This window comes from Pinus tabuliformis, chromosome 2_1 (assembly GCF_031772625.1).
Source record: "Pinus tabuliformis cultivar Carrire ecotype Pingquan chromosome 2_1, CPIR1, whole genome shotgun sequence".
NCBI classification, from domain to species: domain Eukaryota; kingdom Viridiplantae; phylum Streptophyta; class Pinopsida; order Pinales; family Pinaceae; genus Pinus; species Pinus tabuliformis.
In genome coordinates, this window is record NC_142299.1 from 529,549,097 (window position 1) to 529,572,042 (window position 22,946).

Sequence of the window (22,946 nt, forward strand, 5' to 3'; positions counted from 1 at the left end):
AACACTAGCACAAAGGGGCACTGTGCCATTTCAGGACTACAAGCAGTTTATTGATCTTTGTGATCAAAGTACACTAGAGGATAGGGCCAAAATGGTTGAGTTTTACTTGCACAACATGGCCCTCATAGACATGAATGTTTGGGATCCTAATTCCGAGCTAGGAGATCTGCAATTAATGGCTTTGGCATCATGGATGAACCATGAGGAGTCAAGGGCTGTAGAGATCAAAAGAATATTGGCCAGAGAGAAAAATGAACCTCTTTTCATCAAAGATGAACAATCAAATCCCATGGCCCTAATCAACACCCATAATCTAATTGCAAATGATCCTCGGTTGGGAGATAGATATCCTGCTGCCCAAGATCAAGCAATTTCACATTTTGAGGATATGTTTAGGCTGCTAGAAGATGATAGTATACATTCCTACTTAAGGAGATGGAACACACTGCCACACAACTTGAATATCATAGAATGTCACTCCTCTCAAAGGTTGAGATAGGCGCTCAACAGGATACCTATGTATAAGAAATCAATGCAAAGGTTGAAGGTCAATTGGATTAGCCTAAAACTCAGTCCACCACTACTCCTAGGGATGCTAGAAGGCAGAAAAGAAGAAGAGGAAAAGAGGCAGTGGGAAGAAGTAGAAAGGAAAGCAGGCTCCTATGAACAAGAAGAAGAGACCACAACGGAGGCATGGGATGTGAGAGAGGCTACCAGAGCCATGAAGGACATGGACATTGACTAAGTTGCTTAGAGGATGAGCAACACTTTCAGTAGGGGGGTGATGATGAGACTCATCATTGGGTAATTATATGGGACTTAATTCACCTCCTAGATTAGTCAAACCAACTATTTTCACAACTTATTGCATACTTTTGATTATAATTTGTTTATGAGATGAGTTAGAGTTGGATATTTTGATTTGTGGTCTAATATGCATTTAATGCAGGATTAAAGGATAAAAGCAAGGAATTTTGGCAAAGACCTTCGTCAAAACTCGAATGGGACAAGGGAGAGGAATTATAGGAGGTAAATCCTCCTCATTTACTATGCCCCCATTCGAATATTCCTCCATCAGCCTGGAGTGCAAACAGCCAAATCATGAGGACTAGAAGGCAGTCGAGCAAGTGAAAGTCAAAGCACCAGTTTATCTTGAGTTTGGGAGCCGAGCCTCCCTAATTGTAATAAAGTTGTTGGAGACTTTAGACGTATAAGTAGAGAGGCTTAGGACCTCAGTAGGATTCAGATTTTTGATTGTAAAACTCTACTCTATTTTCGAGCTGCAAGACGTGTGACAGTTTTTGATGTAATCAATGGTTTTGATAATAAGAATGCATTTTGTTTTGAACCAGCACTGAGTTAACTCAGAGGGCTGAATCTCTTGGGTTAGGGCCCAACCCTAGCAACCAAGGCTCCTCTTTATTGTACATGTATGCTAACATAGATTCATTGTTATGAAACCAGCTCAAAAAAAGATAGAATGGATAGATCAACGCCTTAGAATTCAGCCTCTTCGAGGGGGAAACCTCCTTTACATTACATAAATGAACAATTCTTCAATGATTCAATTGAAAAAACCTCCTTTCTATATATAGGAGTCTAAGGAGTCACAATATAACCCAGCCGACTTAACAATAATAATATAAAGCCACAAAAATAACAATAGAGGGATTCTATGGGGCATAGTAATAACAATATGGGGACAATAGGGGCACAACAATATTAATAAGGGATACAAATACAATAGTAATGGGGTAATCACTAGTATTATAGGGACCTAACATTCATGGTTTAATCATTCATTTGCTTAAGTAGCCACATTTCCATTACAACAATGTAGAGTAGATTGGTTGTGTTTTAGTTTGCTTCCATTTGTGCCTTCTTTCAGTTAGCAGGTTAGCAAGGAGAAAATATCACTATAAGGTTGTCCGCAGGTGTCTTGGCCTCACCTCCTCCCTATGGGACCATGACTTGAGGAAGAGACCCTTCAGCAACCCAAAAAATGTAGATTTCTAGTTATCGCATGAGCTTTGGAGTTTGTTGTCTTGATTCAATACTTGGTTCATTTCATCGTCATATTTCTCCATCAGTCTCTTTTTGTAATAATATCTCATTCATATTCTCATTTCCTTCAGCATGAAATGCTTAAGTAGAAGCTAATAAATCATGTCTTAATCGGATTATACCCGTAGATTTCCTTACCTTCCGATCCACAAAAAACCTGACCAATCACTGTTAAACTGCGTGTCGCGTAGCCGATGTATTCATTTCAATGTTTGAATTTACGTGCTCCAAATCTCCACCGTCAATCTGCCTCGCTTGTTCCAACGACCATTGCATCACCCGCTCGCCAACTAGCTTGGCCGATCTCCACCGTTGATCAACCCCGCATGATCCAACGGCTATCGTGCAATATCACGTGAATTCTTGCATGACCGATATTCACCTGAGAGCACACGAGAAAATTGGTTTTCCCATGCTACATGTCACTTACTTAGGTTAATCGCGTAAAATTTAGGAATTATGCTTACAGATTTGAGGGCACACGAGAAAATGTTTACCACCTGTGAAGACCGCTCCATCATTCTGCACGTTTTCCACCCTTCTGTCGACACGTGACTTGATGTGATCCATCCATCTATTCACTTAATCTCCATGATAAGATTGCCGCCGCTCATCTTCCGTTAATCCTGTTCATTGATCCATCCATCCATCTATTCACTTAATCTCCATGATAAGATCTCTCCAACTCATATTCCGTTAATCTTGTTTGTTGATCAATCCATCCATATATTCACTTAATCTCCGTGATAAGATCTCAGCTTCTCATCTTCCGTTAATCCTATTTGTTGATCAATTCATCCATCTATTCACTTAATCTCTTGCGATAAGATCTCCGCCACTCATCTTTTGTTAGTCCTGTTCATTGATTCACCTGATCCAATGGTTCATATGCACTGTTGCTTCATTACATCTCCCTTTCACTGATTTTGATCCTCAATTTCTATTTTGTTTGACTCCTTCCTAAACTTTGTTCTGTGTATTAGTTAAATGCTGCCACTCCTGAGCTTTGATTTGATTATTCAATCAGACTCCAACACTATCTGATCATCACAAACACCAAAAAAACAAAAAAAGAAGTGAAAACAACTTTAGTTTAGTTTCCTTTCTTACACATTAGTATGGTTTGATGCTCTTTACTTCTGTAACTTAGATAGTAGCATTAGGTTAGCGTTGATTTAGCAATTATGCTTAGCATATCTGTTTAAATGGTTATTAGTATATGGTATGATTTAGCATTACATGTTGTTTTCTTTATTGCTACAGTAGAGTAGCTTCCTTAGAATAGATTTTCTCTTCTTCCATCAAAGAATTAAGCTTCTTCTGACTCTATAGAAGTCTCGCTTGGAACCCCTAGGGTCTCTCAGCAGATGAACAGTGACAATAGGCAGGACCTTCACTTTTAGTTGTGCATGTAGCACTGTCACCTCCAAGTTTGTACAAACCCCTGGTTGATAAGTAAAGATGGTAGCCCAGGACTTACAACATCCTTGTTGCAATACTAGCACTCATCATTAGTAAATGTGGTTGATATAGGCCTAAGACATATATTAATCACATGAACAATCACATTAGTAAATATGGTTGATATACATCAAAGGCATATGATTATGATTATTATAACTATCAATTTCCCCAAAAGGTGCAAAGAAAGGCCTATAGGTTTGTTAAAATGGAAACGTTGTATGCCTATATGTTTTCCCTTTTGAATTTGGGGATTGTGCTATGAAACATTAATTACAAAATGAAATATTGTAGTCTCAAAAAACTGGAAAAAAAAAAAATTGGTCATTGTGAACAAACATTTAACAAGTAGAAATATTAAAAAGATTTCTAAATCATTTATCAAATGAAATATCCTTGCATTATGGATCTAATCAATTTGATGAGTAACACCTCTAGATTGAGGTAGTGCATGTGGTAGTTCAACTGGGTTATTTATGAAAACTCATTGAGCAAACCTTGAACCTCTAGTCAAATTTCTTCATTTAACCTCTTCCCATTTGTAGGACATAGATTATAACAAATAACAAAATTCTTGTCTCGACTCATGTTAAACTTTATGTGAATTTTCCAAAACATGTTGAATGGCATTCCTATAATGTTTACATGTCTCCCCAACAAAAGGTGACCAACATCCACTATGTATTACATCATAGAACACCCAATTATTGTATGGCTCATTATTAAAGCAACCCAACATGAGTTGTGTACTAACATACTTTGATCTTTTTTTAACCAAGAGGTTTTATAAGGATCAATTAGAGGAATACAAGTGAAATAGAGTTTCTAGACAATTTGAGTTCATACCATATGATTTCCAAATCTTCTATGTCCATGCTTCTTGGGCCTCACGCTTTTTTCCCTTTTTGGAACTTCATTACTAAATTTCTTTGCAACATTAATGTTTTTCTTGTTTCACACTCACGTTCCTCTCCATGTGATTCTTCTTGTGTATTTGTTCACTTGTTAGCAGCTCTAAGGTTTAGAGGACAATTCTAGGCTTTATGTGTCTCATTGGAAATCAAGCACCTTAAGGGTGTTTTATCTCCAAATCCTTTTAAACCTTCCCTTCCTTAAATATTTTTCCCTTAAATTTGGTGCCTCAAGGTTTTTAAAGGATGCTTTGAAGTTTTCTCTATAATTTTTTGTTCTTTCACATGAATTTGTCTCTATAATATTATTTAGACTCTTTTCAATATCTAAATGTATGAGTTTTACTTTGTGAGTTTTTTTCCTAATTTCATGAAAGCCTTTGTTTGATATCGAAATGTTTACATATAAAAAATTAGTGTTTATATTTTGTAAGTTTCCTCTATGTTGTCATAAAGGCCCTTGTTTGACATTAAGACCTGTGTTGTCACTATTTAAAACCTCTTGAATTAGTATTCTAGCTTAACATTTGAAGAAAGGATTTTAAGAAACACTATATACAATAGAGGAAAATAGTGTGCCCTGTTTTAATGCATAATATGAATAGGCAGGGAAACCAAGATTCTAAACTTTTGCAATAGATCAAGAGTGAAAGAGAAGAAAACACTTCATTGAAATGCAAAATATTCAAATATGTTTGCATTGAATTTCTGAAGCCTCAAAATCTGTCAATAATGGAAGATATGTGAGAAATAAAGCACATGATAAGATCTCATATTTTCCTTATGATGATACTTAAACATGAAATTCATATTTAGGATTTGAGGATCAAAAACCTACAAAAGTATGCAATCCTCCAGAACGAAAAGGACATCAAAAGGTAGCCATGAATTAATCTCCATTCACCAAACATGAATATATAACGAACAAAGAAATAACAACAAAGGGAAATATTAGGACTAGAGTGGTCAGGAATTTGAAGCAGGAAGCCTAATTAGTAGTGGTAATGCATGTTTCCTACTTTAGTCTCTATAGATGCAAGTAAACAAAGGAGTAAAATTATGGATGCAATTTCTCTCAATATAATCAACATTAAGAGATGGGAAGGATTATTGAGAGAAGTTGAATATGACTTTTCAGTTACTTACGTAACAATTGCTTCTGCGTTACTTGACCGGATTGAGAGAAATTAACATTATTCGAGTTTTTCTATTTGGATGGAAAGAGTCAACCACTCCTTTGAATCCCGAGAAATCATCTAGATCATCTCCATCTACAATCACTTCCTCAATTGTGACTGAGAAGAACAAGACCTTGATGATGACTCCTATTAGTTTCTTGATCACTAGTGTTGATCTGCCTTATGATTCAACTATTGCACTTCATTTGGTAGCTAGTTAATATTCCCTTATGATAAGCGAGCCAGAATAATCAAGTGGTCAACTCCAATATATTAAACTTGTGATGGTTGATAATTTAACAAAGTGATATTTTTTATCCATCTTTATTCAAATTTATTCAAAGCCAATAATGCAAGAGGTAAATAATAAATAATAATGAATAACAACATTAAGAGTAAAATATGTATCATCGAGGGTAAACACCTAGAGAATTTTGTGTAAAATTTATTCGATTGTTCTATCAATTACCCAGTTATACAAGAAAAATAGAGCATGGAAAATAGAATGCAACAACAATAGCATTTGGAGTTAGTATAGAGGGCAAGCCCTTTTGTGTTGATGAAGAGATAGTTTGGGATGTGCCTACCTTTGCATTTAGTAGTGTTGTTGAGTCTTTAGTCAGCACTGATTTGCGTTTCACAACTTTAAGTTCAAGAACTCTTATGGTCCTTGTGTAAAAGATAGAAGAATAAATTAATGTAGAATCCATTAGTTTTTTTTTGTGTAATGCAAGAGTGAAAAGAGACAAAAAAACAAAAGAGCATTTAGGCACATTTTGGTCCTTTCAAAGAGTTTTGGAAGACTATGAAAGCTACTTTTTAAAGCAAAATGATCAAGTCGATTTGGATGTCTTCAGATGCAACTTGTCTAGTATATGTAGATGGTAACAGAGTCTGGTGTTGATGTGTCCCATCAGAGAGAGTGATGTAGAAATGTGAGCATGTAGTTCTTGCTGAGGTAACAATGCGATGTCGATTATTTGGATGGAGGCGAAATCCAAAGTTAGGGTTTAGAAGAAGGTTATGAGTTCATGGTACAAATTTTATTGAGGAGAGCCAAACTTTTGTGAGCCATAACCCATAGGCTTCCGGATTGGAGCCATCAAGGGATTGAAGTGAGGAACCCCTGGATTCGGTATTCATCAATTTATCATTGGTTTCTCACAAAGTTCAATATAATACATTCCTGAAAATTCATATATAATCCTTAAGCGAGGGTAAAGAAACTTTTTAGGCTTTAATGAGGTTCACTGTCACCAACTCATTCGTAAATCACTCTGCGTGGCATTTTATATAGGAAGAGGGGTGAAATACAGAGTTATGATTACGAAATAACTAATAAATGTAAATGAAAGCCTATGCAAAGTAGAATATCATCGTGGAAGATAATTACAGGATGCTTCATACATCTGGCATAGATGTTGTATTTTATTTTGATAAATTACGTCATAGATCTGGCATAGGTATTGTATTTTATTTTCATAAGTTACATTTATGAACTTTGGTGAAGTATTTAAGCCAATTGACTAATTTGTTTCAAATTGAAAATTTTCATTTGAGACAACATCCGAATTCGGTAACTATGGTAAAACATAACGTTTAAATAACAGATAACAATGTTATAACAACGTAAGAGAAAAGACATAATATGAAAAGGCAGATCATCAAAACAAAAAGCTTGAAAATAAAATGAAGGATGTAATTTCAAGCTACACAAATTGAAAGCTAGTCATTGTCATATATCTATCTATATACATGTTTTGTATAAGGAGGCTCAAACCATAAAATAACAAATCGTGAAAGATCCATTTCATTGATATGGAAATGGTTAGGAGGTTTTCAATTTTTTTTAAATGTGTTTAATAAATGCTAACGACTAATTGATGATCGACGGTTTTGACTTTTGATGATTGGAGCATTAGTTACTCCAAGTTTTCCAAGAAAGAAAAGTCTATTCACCGTTAATTATCAATTTGAGTATTCAAGAAAAAACAAAACTTTAGCTTATTTGTAAAATTAAATTTCATTTGAATCCATTTAACATCAAGAACAAAATCATATATTTTCAATTTTAAAGTCTATTCACCGTTAATTATGAATTTGAGTATTCAAGAAAAAAACAGAACATTAACTTATTTGATAACTAAATTAAAATTAAATTTCATTTGAATCCATTTAACATCAAGAACAAAATCATATATTTTAAATTTTTTGACATATATACATTGGGGGTCTTAGTAAGAAATCTCTATGCTTCTATTTGATGTGTGTTTGACAATCTCTATGCCTTTATTTGATGTGTGTTTATTAGTATTTGTAAGAGTTTACTGGTTTTATTGACAAGTGAGTTTATCTATGCATGAGCAACATCTTCTCCAGCAGATACTTGAACTCATTTTGAATTAACATATGAAAAAAATGATATTCTTCTTGAGCAGATATTTGATCTATATAAAGAATTAGTACATGAAAGAACTTTGACGAGAATAAAATAATTAATTAATTAGAATCATTATTAGATAAGCACATTCATTATCACTCTCACAAATCAATTGGATCACATATAATGCCATTAATACATTTCCAATGAATTGAAAGAAGCTTCAAAGAACGTTACAACGAGAGAGCTACATAAGTTTGAATTGGCAATGGTTTTTGAAAATTATTCTAGTTTAAATGGAGAATACAATTGTATCCCAAGATTTGGGTGTAAAATGTTAAAAACATAAAAACAGTGCAAAATTGCTTTGAAAAATCAACGATTTTCGATATTACCTCAATAAAATGAAATTTAAAATTTCATAAATACCTTGATTGAGGTGACTACTAACAAAGTGATTGGTAGATAGTTTGGTATGGGTTGCATCTTTAGAGTGGTAGATGTGAATCGAGTTTACCACCTTGTGTCAGTTAGAATTCGATTCTTTGTAAACTTAGTTGATATGGCATTACTCGAAAATCCCATGTATTTACTTTCTGTAAAGAAAAATAATGACACGAGTACTAATATATTGTGGCATTTTTCCAGAAGTGAATGACATTGTTAAACATTATCATTTCATATGATTGTGGCCATTTTTGGATATCAAGACCAAGTTTGGTGGTCTTGAATGGAGGGTAAAATATCAAATTATGGGTCATACTTTGTACAAAATTGGTATCTCTTGGAAACTTCCAAGATCCCACTTTAATCCGAGTTAATTTTCCCTCCGTTTCCTTCCGTTTTGAGCATTTGTCCGAGTTAATTATCCCTGAGTATCCTTCCATTTTAATGTTAGAATACTTTTTAGTCTTTACATCACTTTAATGAGTTCCCTTTAAGGTTCAATTTTCCCACCCACGTACTTAATCAGTCCATACCACGAATCACTTATATATATATAGAAAGTCTTAGTGATTCCTATTTGCAAACATAATGTCTGGATCATTGATAGCGTACTAGTGTATGTGACTCTTTGGATGATTGTGATTTTATGCCCATTCAATTTAGGTGTGTTTCATAGATACCAAATATTATGTGAAGTTGCAAAGAATCAAAGAGATAAATCGTAAACAAATACAAGTGTTTGTGGCTTTCATTTGTGGTTTTCATGATTCATATGTAGGCATATTTTCATTACGAGATGTTTTAATCAGATTGTGCAAAGCTAAATAGATTGGGACACTAATGATAAATAGAATTGGATATCAATGGAAGAGTTTTTACTTTACAAATTACTTCATCCCTTTCTCTATTATAACATTTAAATCGATAACATAACATAATAAAAATTAAACTCCCAGCAAACCAACAGAGATATGAATCATATATTAAGAACAAAGTAAACTTATATCCAAATCATCGAACAGACAATTCAACATAAAATGAAATAAATGGAAACTAAAGTATTCATATAATGAGAGATATATCTTAGTACATGAATGAAAAGGATATCAAGGAGTGAAGTAAGATGTTTTTGCATGAACTTGAATTGTGTTCATATTTTGTTGGAATATTGTAATATGTTGTGTCGAATTACTTATCATCTCGAAAGTATTCGTGCCATAGAAGTAGTCATATTTAAACAGGCACAACTTGTTTGTTGAGGTAATGTGAGTAGATTGGAAGAGAAACGATTGTTGAGTTGTCCAGATCAAATTGGATCACAATTGATGCCACCAGATAACAAAATATAGAGACAATGCATTCTGCTTGAATAACTGCTCCATAGAGTTATCTCCAAGGATCCTCCAAGTAATTTTTCCCTGCAAAACAAGATTGATCGTCGACACAGTGGGACCTGGATCAGTGCTCCCTCTATAAGGAGGCTCTCAAGTGCCAATACTATATTATAGTCAACTTCAAAATTCAAGTTTGGAAATTTATAAAATGAATCTGATTAACAAGCTACTCTTTTTCTTTCTAACTATCATTGTAATTCATTGAATCTTATCATTAAATCTTCAAGATAGGCTACAAGAGAGTAAACTTATTTCATTTGCAATTGTTAAATTTCGAGATTTGCAACAAAATCTGCCTTGGAATGACTCACAATTGTAAAACCTTTGCTCCATCTGCATGTTTCTGTCATTTTATAGAGCTCAAGCAGTCTAGCCCCCTCACATGGCATATATTACTTGAAAAATAAACAAATGGTACGTTCCGTGCTCAAAATAGGTACTCGAAACGTGAAAATCTGCTTAAAATAGGTACTGAAAATGTCAAAAATTATTATAGTGAAACTCCTGAAAAACTCCAAAGTACCTACTAAAACTCCTGAGAGTTTTGAAACATTTCCTTGAGCCCCCAAGCTCACAGGAGTGCGAGAGCGTAGAGTACGTGCCCTCCAATACGTTAGAGAGCGATACCGCATAACTATGGATATAATCTAAAATGTAAAAAATAACTAAAAAAAATTAAAGTAAAAAAATATTTATTATTAATAAAATAAATTATAAAATAAAAAATTATTTAAAATTAAACGGAAATATTTAAACTAGATTCAAATTTATAATAAATAATAAATAAAGTTAAAATTAAAAGAAAATTAATAATATAATATAAATTAAATAATTTAAAAAATATTTTCCATTTTCAATCTTCTAAATATCATAAAATAATGAACTCTTTCCACTCACAGCGGAGATAAAAGTCGTTAAAAAAAATCATTTTCTAAACTAATTTCAACCTAGATTCGTTTCCATATCCATAAAATGACAATCCAAAATCATTTCACCATCGCTGAGTTCAATTAAAAGTAACAGCTGACATACCCAAAATCCAGAAAATTTTGCTTCTGCAACACATCCAAAAAATCGATTCCATCTTTTAGCTCAGGAGCATCAACGAAATAAGCTGCATGGAATCAAGATCCACTGATAGCTTTAAAGCTCGTTTGTCAACTAAGAGGCGTACGAGGAACAGGGAAATCATATCGAAAGGTCTTTTGTGCGGCAGCTTCTTGGATTCATTCACGTCACCCCAAAACTCTTTCTGCCCATGTTCACAACATCGTTCAATCTGATTATTTCAAAGACCTAACTGAGATACTTGTTCGCTTTCTACAGGGATCCAATCCACGAAAAAACGCAAGGCTGAAAAAATCAGTCACAAGGAAAAAATCCAGCGTGCGAAGGAAAATGGGCCTCCAGCAGCGAAGAGCCAAGGTTGTAGTGCATGTGTGGACGAGCTCATTCCAGCGACGCCAGCGGCCTCATGAGGAAAAGTGGTACGATCAAAATCATATTGGCAAGTGACGGCCTCCTGATTCCCGACTGTTAACTGCAGCGACTCTCCATCAACAATGGCGGTTTTGGTGTCTCAGCATAATAATTCTATGCAGTTATCACTGAAATGCCACTCGATATGATCAGGGTCATGGCGCTTTATTTCTATCGCTGGTTTTTCGAATATTCGGGAATCGGACATGGCGCAAAAAATTGACTGCTTCCATGTCTGTCCGATCCCCCAATATTAGGGATCACTCCCGGTTGAAATTGCCATTGCATGTTGAAAATGGGGCCACTTTAAGTGCAACTAAACAAATTTTGAACATATTTCACACGACATTGCGTAATAACTAGCAATTGCCCCAACAGGTGCAAAGAGAGGCCAATAAGATTGTTAAATTAGAATTGTTGAATTCGAAAATTTGTACTTTGTTTTGAAATAATAATTGTTCTATTTGTGTTAAGTTGGTAATACACAATAAAAATAACAATTAAAATATTGAGATGATGAAAGTTGATTGATATATAATTTATCACTTATTTTACCAATGACAGATTTAAAACCATTGGGAAAAAATATTGATTTTGTAGAATGGGCAATTTTTACTAAGAGGAAACGGTAGGTAAATATTATTTTTGTGTCATTTTGGGTTATTAATTTTAATGTCAGTAGCCCACAACCCATCTTTTTTATCCAAATTAAATACTTTTGAAAGATCCTTACTAGAAATCAAAGAGTGCTTTTTATTGGAGTGGGGATTTGAAAAAAATATTAATTCATTAGAAATATAATTATTATTATAATAATAATTTTTACAATTTGTAAAAACAAAGTATTTCATTATAAACATTTTTCCTTCCAATTTTTACCCAATACAATAAAATATTAAGCTATGGGAAAAAATTATATTTTGTTATAAAAACATGTGAGTAAACCTGTGTTGTTCCATGTGAACTACAAGGTTTCACCAATGTTAGTGTCTCCCATTAAACGAACAATAGAGTACGTTGATGGCTTGTCCTTCACGTTCACTTCCTCACTCTCACATCGTAAGCCATGTCTAACTTGATCCTCTTGTGGCTTGTCCTTCACTTGCTTCCCCACTCTGACATCCCTTACAGATTTCACAAGTCTAGTATTGTGCCGACTATCCATCGACACAAGCTTCTTATTTTTTTTTCCTTTATGATGATTATGCTTGTGCTCATGATTTAGGTTATTACTTTTCTCCATAGGTCTTAGGATTGAGACCCGACAACATCCTTTTATTTACCTCTTATTCTTGTTTTTTTCCTTATGAAAAGACTTAAATTATGCTATGCTTTTTTGTTTCCTTTCAATTAAATTGATTAATTAAAGAAAATGTCATATTAACAAGTGTTATGGGTTTTTGGGACATATGGTATTGATAAGCCATGTTTTTGTAACAAAGGCTATGTCATCTGCAGAAAAATTGGAACTAATTGGTGCACAAATGCCATGTCTAGACAAAGATGTAAAGACGTGAGGTCAATCCTAAAATGTGAGTTCATATGGTGCATAGATGTCAGTGTAAAATGTGAGGTCATATGGTGCACAAATGTCACTCCTAAACTAAAAATGTAGGAGAAAATGTGAGATGAATTGATTCAAAAGAAACAGTAGACTAAAAAGGTAGAAGAAAATTTGAGATGAATTGATTCAAAAGAAACATGTAGACTAAAAAGGTAGAAGAAAATATGAGATTAACTGATTTAAAAGAAATGGCTATCAACCTAACTAAAAATATTAATTTTATTATTATCGACCTAAAAATATTGATTATTATTATTATTATTAAATTATTAATTTCTATTATTGACTTTATTCATAAAATGTAAATAAATTAGTTGAAATCAGGCCTACAACAAAAGGTAAGGTTGGCTTGATGAAAAAGTCTATAATAACATCTTTTAGATTACAAAAGAGAGTAAAGCAAAAATAGCAAGTTTGATAAAAAGACCACATTTAATGAAATAAAAAGATAACTTTTAGTAAAAATACCATATTTCATAATAGCATGAAAAATTAACATTTGTTAGATACATTTTAAGGGTTTCGACAACAAAAATACTCAACAGAAGGTATTACAGGTTGAACTGTTTTTCATAGGTGTTCTTCTTTTCTCTGATATAAGGAGAAAACTTGTGTACAACACCCAACAAATTTTCAAGGCCCAAACTTCTAACATTAATTTTGTAAAATCTAGTAATCCAAAAATCAATATTGTCTATCACATACTTAAAAATTGACAAATTTTTCTTTGACCAATAGACAAAATCTATGCAAGTTCTAGTCCTTTGCCATTGTCAAGTTCCATAATGAAATTGTTGGGGTAATCATCTGGGATTGTGGAGTTCCATAATGATATTTTTGGCCTAAAAATGTGAGCTCAACCACAAAATGTGATGTCATATGGTGCACAGGTCAATGTAAAATGTGAGGTCATATGGTGCACAAATGCCTAATTTATTATTATTATTAAGAAAAAAATAGTAACTAATTTTATCAAAAATTTATTGTAAATTGTAAAAATAAAAAAAAAATGACCACACGCTAAAGTAATTGGCATCCTCTTACATGTCAACCTCTTATTACCTTTCAACATATGTTCAAGTTGACTAATTTTCCAAGTTTCACAATTGTAATTGAACAAAGAAAACCTCATAGTCCCTTCCTCTTAAATATAAAATATAGATACCTAGAAAAACAACATCTCAACCAAGATAAAAATCTCAACAATCCCACAATACCTTCCTCTTTTTCATAGACAAATTTCAACCTCATTTTCTATATTCAAATATTCAATCAAAATGTGTATAAACTATGTAAATGCATGCCAAAGTCTTTCAAAATATTCGATCAATAAATACTTTAATAATTTAACCTAAATTTTTAATTTATATAACTCCACTTATTTGAAAAAATATTTTAAAACAATAATCAATTATTATTATTTTATGGTTTCAAGTAAATAATATACTCATTAAAATTTGATTTAATTTTAAAATTATCACTTATTCTAAAATATTTTGACACTCATCATTTAAAACTTTTTATTATCATTTTTAAACCTTTATACCAAAGCCAAAACAGCTCTTCAGAAACTAAAAACCCACCTCTACTCAAAATAAATCAATCCTCATACAAATACAAATACAAATATCATATATATAAGATGCATTCTTACTCCGACCTTTTTTATTTAATATATATATAAAAGATGCATTCTTACTCCGGCCTTTTTTATTTAATAAAATTTCAACATCAAGACGCTCAAGGACATGACGAGCTTCCTCTTCTGTTATAGGCAGAACTTGCGGATGTTTAATCCACCTTCCAGAGCTTCAGGGTGTAGGTGAAATAACAAGTATTGGAGAGCTCAAATGTGAGGTGCACACTTGGCAAGCGCAGGGTATACCGTGAATGTGCAATAAGTATTGGAGACATTGTCATCGTAAAATGTTCGGTGTACAGATGTCACGGGTATGTCGAAACATAAGATGTGATGTTCGGTGTACAGATGTTACGCGTAAGTTGAAAAGGTAGACAAGTTAACTGATTCAAAAGAAGGTCTATCGGCCTAAATATATTATGATTATTATTATTAATTAATATTAATATTTTTATTATGATTATTACTAGCATTTGCACCTGATGTTGCAAAGGAAACGTCGTAAGGTATAAAGTGTGGAAAAATAGGAACATGTGAATGGGCATTGTTGAAAGCAAGAGTGGATGATAAAGAGTTGCAATTGAGATTGTTAGTTATGTGTACGCTGAATATAAATATTTTATAAATAATAGTGTGTAGAAAAATAGTGACATGTGAATGGACATTGTTGAACGCAAAGGTGGATGATATTGAGTTACACTTGAAACTATTAGTTATGTGTGTTTTGAATATGGATAAGTAATAGTAGTGTGTGGAAGAATAGAAACATGTGAATGGACATTCTTGAAAGCAAGGGTGGATGATAATGAGTTATAGTTAATGTTATATAGAGGTTATCCATTATTCATGTAACAGTTGTTGTTTATGTGAACATATTTTTGTACATTATTTTAAGTTTCTTTTTGTATTTGGAGATTTTGTTTTTCCATATGTTACATATTTAAGAACGAATTGTCACTTTTAAAGAGGGCACACAAGGTTATTAGCTGTCACAAACCATCATGAAAGTAAAAATTAAATTTCCTTTTCCTACTACATGGTTTTGTCAACTAGGTGTTTCGAAAAATACAAGTGAAAGCCATCAAACTCCTTGCTGAAATCAAACTCTCTGGTGAAATTTTCGTAAATATATGGATGCACAAATTCCTTAACTTGCCAGAACTCTATTAAATGACATTTTTCACTACTAACTTCATATGAGATGTTATGAACTTTCTTTTGGATAAAACCTCAAATGTGAAATTTTCGTAAATATAGGGATGCACAAATTCCTTAACTTGCCAGAACTCTATTAAAATGACATTTTTCACTACTAACTTCATATGAGATGTCATGAACTTTCTTTTGGATAAAACCTCGAATGTGTTTTTAATATCCCAATTCAACTCTCGGTGAAATTTTCGTAGATATAGGGATGCACAAATTCCTTAACTTGCCAGAACTCTATTAAAATGACATTTTTCACTACTAAGTTCATATGAGATGTCAATTAAACTGTTTTATTATTATTATTTTAGTTTAATGTTTCATTATGCATACTAAATCTTTTTTCATATAAAACTAAATTTGAATGTTTACTCATTTACAAATACTACAACACATACTCCTTTTTTGGATTGATGTTTATGAGTAGTAGGTCAAAACTTGCCAAATGCTTAAATTTCTTTTCCAAAATTTTAGAGATGCCCATTTGAAAACCCTGGATATATTAGTGTTTGATATGAACAAGTTTCGAGCATACTAGTTGTTGGGGTACAGAGTTTTCTGTAAATTGCTACCAAGCAAGGAAGAAGTCAAAAGTGGATTGGTATTAAAACCATGGCCGCAGCTCAAGGACCTGTGTTCTTGTCCCCAAATAAGGATGCATGCCAAGTGTTTGACACAATCCCTGAATGAGATGTTTGTTCATGGACTACGGTTCTTACAGGCTATGCAAAATGTGGGTATGTGGAAAATGCACGATGTCTGTTTGACAAAATGCATGAACGTAGCATAGTTTCCTGGAATGCAATGATTGCGGCATATGCCCGATGTGGTGATCAGGTTGAAGCCATGGATTTATATGGCCAGCTGCAATGGATGGGCACAAAACCTGATGAGTTCACCTTAGCCAGTGTTGTAAGTGCATGTGCAAGCATGGTGGATTTGGGATATGGGAGGAAAATTCATGGACAGGTTGTTAAGCTCGGATTTGAGTCAAATGTATTTGTTGGGACTGGTCTTGTTGATATGTATGCCAAATGTGGGAGAGTAGATGGTGCACGCCAAATGTTTTATTTAATGCCGGTTCGAAACAATGTTTCTTGGACTACCATGGTTGCAGGATATGCCCAAAATGGGCAAGCGGACGAGGCCACAAGGTTTTTTAATGAAATTCACCAGACCGGTATGAAGCCAAATGAGTTGACATTTGTCAGTGTCGTCAATGCGTGTGCTATTCTCATTGATTTGAGGTTTGGCAGACAGGTCCATGCATACATTATCAAAAGTGGATTCCAGTCCCTAGTTTCTGTGTGCAATGCTATTGTTACAATGTATGCCAAAACTCAAACCATAGAAGATGCACTATGTGTGTTTGATAAAATGCGGGAGACTTAATCTCATGGAATGCAATTATTGCAGGATATGCACATAATGACCATTATCAAGAGGCCTTAAAGGTTAGTTTCCAAATGAAACAGATAGGTGTGAAACTGAATCAATTCACTTATGCAAGCATTCTCAGTGTAAGTTGCAGCTTACCTACTTTTGAAGAAGGTAAACAACTTCACGGCCACATTATCCAGACTGGTTTTGACTCAAATATGTTTGTTGGAAGTGCTCTTGTAGACATGTATGCTAAATCTGGCAGCCTACAATATGCCCGTCAAGTGTTAGACAAAATTCCTGAACAAGATGTGATCTCTTGCAATGCAATGATTGCAGGGTATGTGCAGCATGGGTATAGTGAAGAGGCTCTAAAACTCTTTTGTCAAATGCAACACACTGGTTTGAAGCCAAATGAGGCAACTTTTGCTAGCATTGTTAGTGCGTGTACCAACCTAGCAGTGCTTGAGCATGGAAGACACATCCATGCCCACATTCTTTGTATGGGGTTTGAGTCACCCATGTCTAGATGTCTATGGTCAACGCCCTAGTTACTATGTATGCCAAATGTGGAGGCATAAAAGATGCACGGAAAGTTTTCGAGAAGATGATTGAGTGTGATGTTGTCTCATGGAATGAAATGATTGTTGGTCATGCTCAGCATGGGGATGGGGTGGAAACCTTGAAACTTTTTGAGCAAAATGCTACTGACAGGCATTAGTCCAGATGCCATAACCTTCCTTGGTTTCTCTACTTGCAGCCATATAGGTCTAGTAGATTGAGGACATTATTACTTTCATTCCATGAGGCATGAACATAACATCACACCAAGAATGGATCATCATGCTTGCATGATTGACCTTCTTAGTCGTGCTGGTCGTCTAGACGAGGCAGAACATTTCATCAATAAGATGCCATTTGAACCTTATGTCAGTATCTGGGTGGTACTACTCAGTGCTTGCAGAGTTCACGGCAATATGGAAATAGGAAAGTGTGTCGCACAATTTCTTTTCGATTTGGAGCCGAAAAATACTTCGGAATATGTGCTACTTTCAAATATCTATTCTGCAGCTGGCAGGTGGGATGATGCAGCCAAGGTTAGAAAAATGATGAAAGACAGAGACGCTAAAAAGAAGCCAGGGTTCAGCGGGATTGAGGTCAAGAATAGAGTACATGCATTCATGTCAGCAGATAGATCACACCCACAAATAGAGGAAGTTCATGCAATGTTGAATACATTGGCCGGGCCAATGGACGAGGCGGGTTATGTACCGAACAAAAACTTTGTCCTCCATCACAGTGAGAAGCTAGCCATTGCATTTGGGCTTATGAGCACACCTCCGGGGGCCCCTATTCGAATAATAAAGAACCTTCGTGTATGTGGTGACTGTCATAATGCTGTCAAGTTTATTTCTAAGATTGTTGGACGTGAAATTGTAGCAAGGGACGCTATACGTTTTCACCATTTTAGGAATGGAACGTGCTCTTGTCAGGATTATTGGTAATACAAGATGAAGTTTGAGCACTATTTGGGAGTGGGTTGAATGCTTCTCTATACTATCCTCTATTGGTCTAGAAGTTGCTTCTTGTGACACGTGGAAATAAGGAGAAACATGCTGAGAATATGTCAATTGTCTCGTAGATTCTTCATGTGGAGCAAGCTCACCTCTGGTAAGTTTCATACAAGATTCTGCATTGCTTTGATAGCATGAATGGATGCGTTAAAAATTTAGTATGTTAAGCTTGATTATTGACAAGAAGGTTCTGATCTTGTTGCATGACACATAAGACACTTTCTTTTATAGTACTCATTTCTAACATTTTTGGCTATCTTTATAGCTGCACCAGTTTGGCAAATTGTCAAAATTTCCCTTTGGATAAATGTTAGGAACATCACTTTCTAAAGAGAACAAAAGCATGGGTGAGAAGCAACATTACAAAACATATGTTTTTTCACAATTCTGCTTTTTATATGTTGAAGTGTTAATTCAGTCATTTATCATTATTGAGTTGCTAAGAAGGAGGGATGCAATCGATATTTCTTGATCAGGAAACCAAGTTGAACTTTTAAATGGAAGGGAACAAATGGCATGTTGATTAATGTCAAACATTGATAAATCCCAACTTTGGAACGGCGCGACATTGTTTATGTAAGCCCCCATCATTGTAAGTCAGGTTTATACTAATTTTATATTATTTCAAAATCAAGCTTTGATTTAATTTAATTATAAGTTTAAGCTAGTAAAATATCAAGTACCCTAGAAGAATGAGACCTTTAAATTATGGTCCAATTAAATGTTTAAAAATTATTATTATTTTTAATAATATTGAAATATAAATATTTGTTTTTCAAAGTTAAACATTATAAATTACATTGGTCAATAAATCAATAAACAAAAAAGAATACTCTAATCTTATCTCAGTAAAAACTAATAATAATTATTTGTTTTTCAAAATTAAACATTGCATAATTACATTGTTCAATAAGTCAATAAGCTTTTTATATTGTAAAGTCACTTTTTATATTGCAAAGTCTTACCTCAGTAAAAACTAATAATAATCCAATTACTATAAGAAAATAGATCCTTATATCATAAACAAATTATCTTTATACTAATTCAATATTTAACTTCACCATAATATTATATAGAAACTTAACATATGTTCTTTCTCAATAAAGAAAGAAAAAATTACTTGTTCTATATGGAAACTCATTTAGAATTGAAGTCACAGAGGCTTAGAAACAAAAATGGGATATTGCCTAAAACAGCCTGCATATCTTGACAATTGTGAGTTATATAATCCGTGGTATTATCTTGTTCTAAGAAGACAGAAGGCTCGGAAAAAAAATGGGATATTGCCTTAAACAGCCTGCATATCTCGACTTATTGCGAGTTATATAATCCGTGGTATTATCTTGTTTTAAGAAGACAGAAGGTGCACTGGAGCAACAATATCATATAATGGATTGAAAATAGAATGTGTTGTAATCGGATCGAATAACGGATTGATAATATCAAAATTAGTAGACTGAAAGTAGATTCTATATCCAGTAACAAATTTGGCATCAAAATAGTAAGGATGCCAGATTAAGCGACATAAAAAAATTGACAGAAAACAGATAGAAAATATCAAAAAATTGAAAATAAATACTGTGCACAGGAGCTCCACAATATTTCAGAACTGTGAATAATGGATAACTTTGTGTGATCATGCCTCGCATGCATAAAAGGCAAAGAAATAAGTTATTTAACCTGAATTTTAAAACCCTCCAACTCAGTATACTCTCATAATATAGAGGATCCTTTATTTTTTAAAAGCAAAGGAATATCAATGCATGTACGGTATCTGCAACTTTGAATAAAAGGCATGGTTTGATCACTGAAAATACCTTGTGTTCTTCAAAATATTATTCATACAGTTTTTGTCTCCATGGACAAAAATAGTGCTTTCAACAAGTCAGCCAACCAGCTACCCTTGCAAAGGACAGAGGAGGTCAGCCAACCAGCTACCCTTGCAAAAGACAGAGGAGGTTCAAACATATCTAGAAAGAGCAGATCTAATTTTCTCAACCAATCTCTCATGCAATCCAAATTGACATGATTTTCCAAGAATACAAGGCTCCCAAGGAATCAATAATGCAGCTTGTTGGACTTATTTATATACTAGATCTTTATTACACAACGCCTTACATGTACTATTTTCCACAATAATAATTTGAAAATTTTAAGTAGGGAGTCCAGATGGCTTTACAAATATGGCACTGTTTAGGCCTGACACCTAGTTAAATTAAAATATATACCCTTTAACGAGGAATATGAACGGCACACAGATAAGGCACACAGCAGCAATGGTGGGGACAACAACTCCTGTGGCATTATTGAAGCCGTGGCATAAAAGCGAATATTTTGAAACAAAACCTGAGCCCCATTCTAAATTGATCTTTAGACTTGTGATGTAGCGAGTTTGTGCTTGTTGCTGTTCAAGGGTTCATTAATAAACTTATGTTTAACTTGCCATGGCTATGTTGAGCTCATAATGATGCCATTGACTATAGTAAGATTGTTGGTTGTGTCATGATTAATGTATTTAAGTATGCTGAGTGAAAGGCTGCCTGAGCTAAGATGGCAATTGTTGCCTTGATGACCAGGAAGAGGTTTTATACTGTGATGTGTATTGCTCTATCCAAGAATCTTTTTCACTAAAGCCTGCTACTGCCAATTTTGTTAAAACAAGAAGGGTATATGGAAGAATCATTTATAGCAGGAGTGCTAACAGGAATGTGGTGATACAAGTTAAATTGTCTAAGAGGATTTGAAATCTTTTGCATCCCTGTTGATGAAAATTGTTTCACCATTGATTGCCTTTAGCTTCAAGGATTATATCAGAGGACACGCAGATAACATTTGTGGATTATATCTTCTACTTGCAGCATGTTGTAATCTATGTACTGAAGGAATTTTTCATAAGCTAATGGTTCATCTGAGGATCTAAATGTGTAGATTACAGAGGGCTTGTTTAGGCCTGCCTCTAAGGGAAGTCTGAGGATCTCTTATGATACTTGGAGAAAAGACCTACAATTGACACAGTCAAACTCTTGTTCACTATCTATGCAACAAATTCCACGTGATCAATGAGAGGTTTGAAATGATATGATGGCATCCAATATTGACTACAGCAGGATAAATTTGCACATGTCAAGTCTGATGAAATTTTGGGCTTCGGGTTTGTAAGCCCTAGAAGATCTGAAGCAAATCTTGAGTTAATTCTAAATTCTGTGGCATTATTGAAGCCGTGGCATAAAATCGAATATTTTGAACCAAAACCTGAACCCCATTCTAAATTGATCTTTAGACTTTTGTTGTAGCGAGTTTGTGCTCATTGCTGTTCAAGGGTTCATTATCAAACTCATGTTTAACTTGCCATGGCTATGTTGAGCTCATAATGATGCCATTGACTATAGTAAGATTGTTGGTTGTGTCACGATTAAGGCATTTAAGTATGCTGAGTGAAAAAAACCTTGTGTTCTTTAAAATATTATTCATACAGTTTTTGTCTCCATGGACAAAAATAGTGCTTTCAACAAGTCAGCCAACCAGCTACCCTTGCAAAGGACAGAGGAGGTTCAAACATATCCAGAAAGAGCAGATCTAATTTTCTCAACCAATCTCTCATGCAGTCCAAATTGACATGATTGTCCAAGAAGACAAGGCTCCCAAGAGAGCCTTTGAGGTATTCCAAGAGAGCCTTTGAGGTATTCCATTTTCTGAGAGGAATATATTGACAATTGGAAATAGCCAGAAAGCAAAAGCTAAAAATCTCAACAGATTGCGGTAGTAGAAAAATCTAGTAAATTGAGGTTGCCTATCCCAAATTAGTTAGCATTCTGAAGGAGCCCCTTGTCTCAACAGTCGGCTTGAGAGAGATTGTCCTTAACAAAGTTATCCTTAGGAGAGTTTTGAACTTGAGAGAGATTGTCCTTAACAAAGTTATCCTTAGCAGAGTTTTGAGCTGATCTTTAGAGGGGGGGACTGTATAGCTGGAAAACCAATCCGAGATGCTCTAAGAGAGATTGTCATTAACAAATTTATCCTTAGCAGAGTTTTGAGCTGATCTTTAGAGAGGGGATTGTATAGCTGTAAAACCAATCCAGGATGCTCTAAGAAAGGCTTATCTAATCATTGTTTTACACAAATTCTGCACAAAACGAAAGATGACCGAGAAAGCAATCATACTCACTTAATTGATCAACCACTAAGTTAGTAGGAGACACCACTTCATTGAAAACACCACTCTGTTATCCATATCATTGGGTTAGTAAGAAACACCACTTCATTATAACT

The 22,946-nt window shown here is 34.1% G+C and overlaps 1 protein-coding gene and 1 pseudogene across 1 annotated transcript; both read left to right on the forward strand.

Annotated features, from left to right (window-relative positions):
• Positions 1 to 16,494: 16,494 nt before the first annotated feature.
• On the forward strand, positions 16,495 to 17,824 carry LOC149201322 (pentatricopeptide repeat-containing protein At4g18520, chloroplastic-like). Its single transcript, XM_089401251.1, has 3 exons — positions 16,495 to 16,983; positions 17,199 to 17,540; positions 17,633 to 17,824. The coding sequence occupies exons 1-3, from the start codon at positions 16,495 to 16,497 to the stop codon at positions 17,822 to 17,824; spliced, it is 1,023 nt and encodes a 340-aa protein (XP_089257377.1).
• Positions 17,825 to 17,936: 112 nt separating this feature from the next.
• Positions 17,937 to 18,608, forward strand: LOC149201323 (pentatricopeptide repeat-containing protein At2g22070 pseudogene; annotated as a pseudogene).
• The last annotated feature ends 4,338 nt before the right edge of the window (positions 18,609 to 22,946 follow it).

Coding starts and splice junctions, on each gene's coding strand:
- LOC149201322 (XM_089401251.1), top strand. CDS start 16,495: ATGCATGAACGTAGCATAGTTTCCTGGAATGCAATGATTGCGGCATAT. Junction 16,984..17,198: donor ATTTGAGGTTTGGCAGACAG/GTCCATGCATAC, acceptor CAAATGAAACAG/ATAGGTGTGAAACTGAATCA. Junction 17,541..17,632: donor AGGCAACTTTTGCTAGCATT/GTTAGTGCGTGT, acceptor ACCCATGTCTAG/ATGTCTATGGTCAACGCCCT.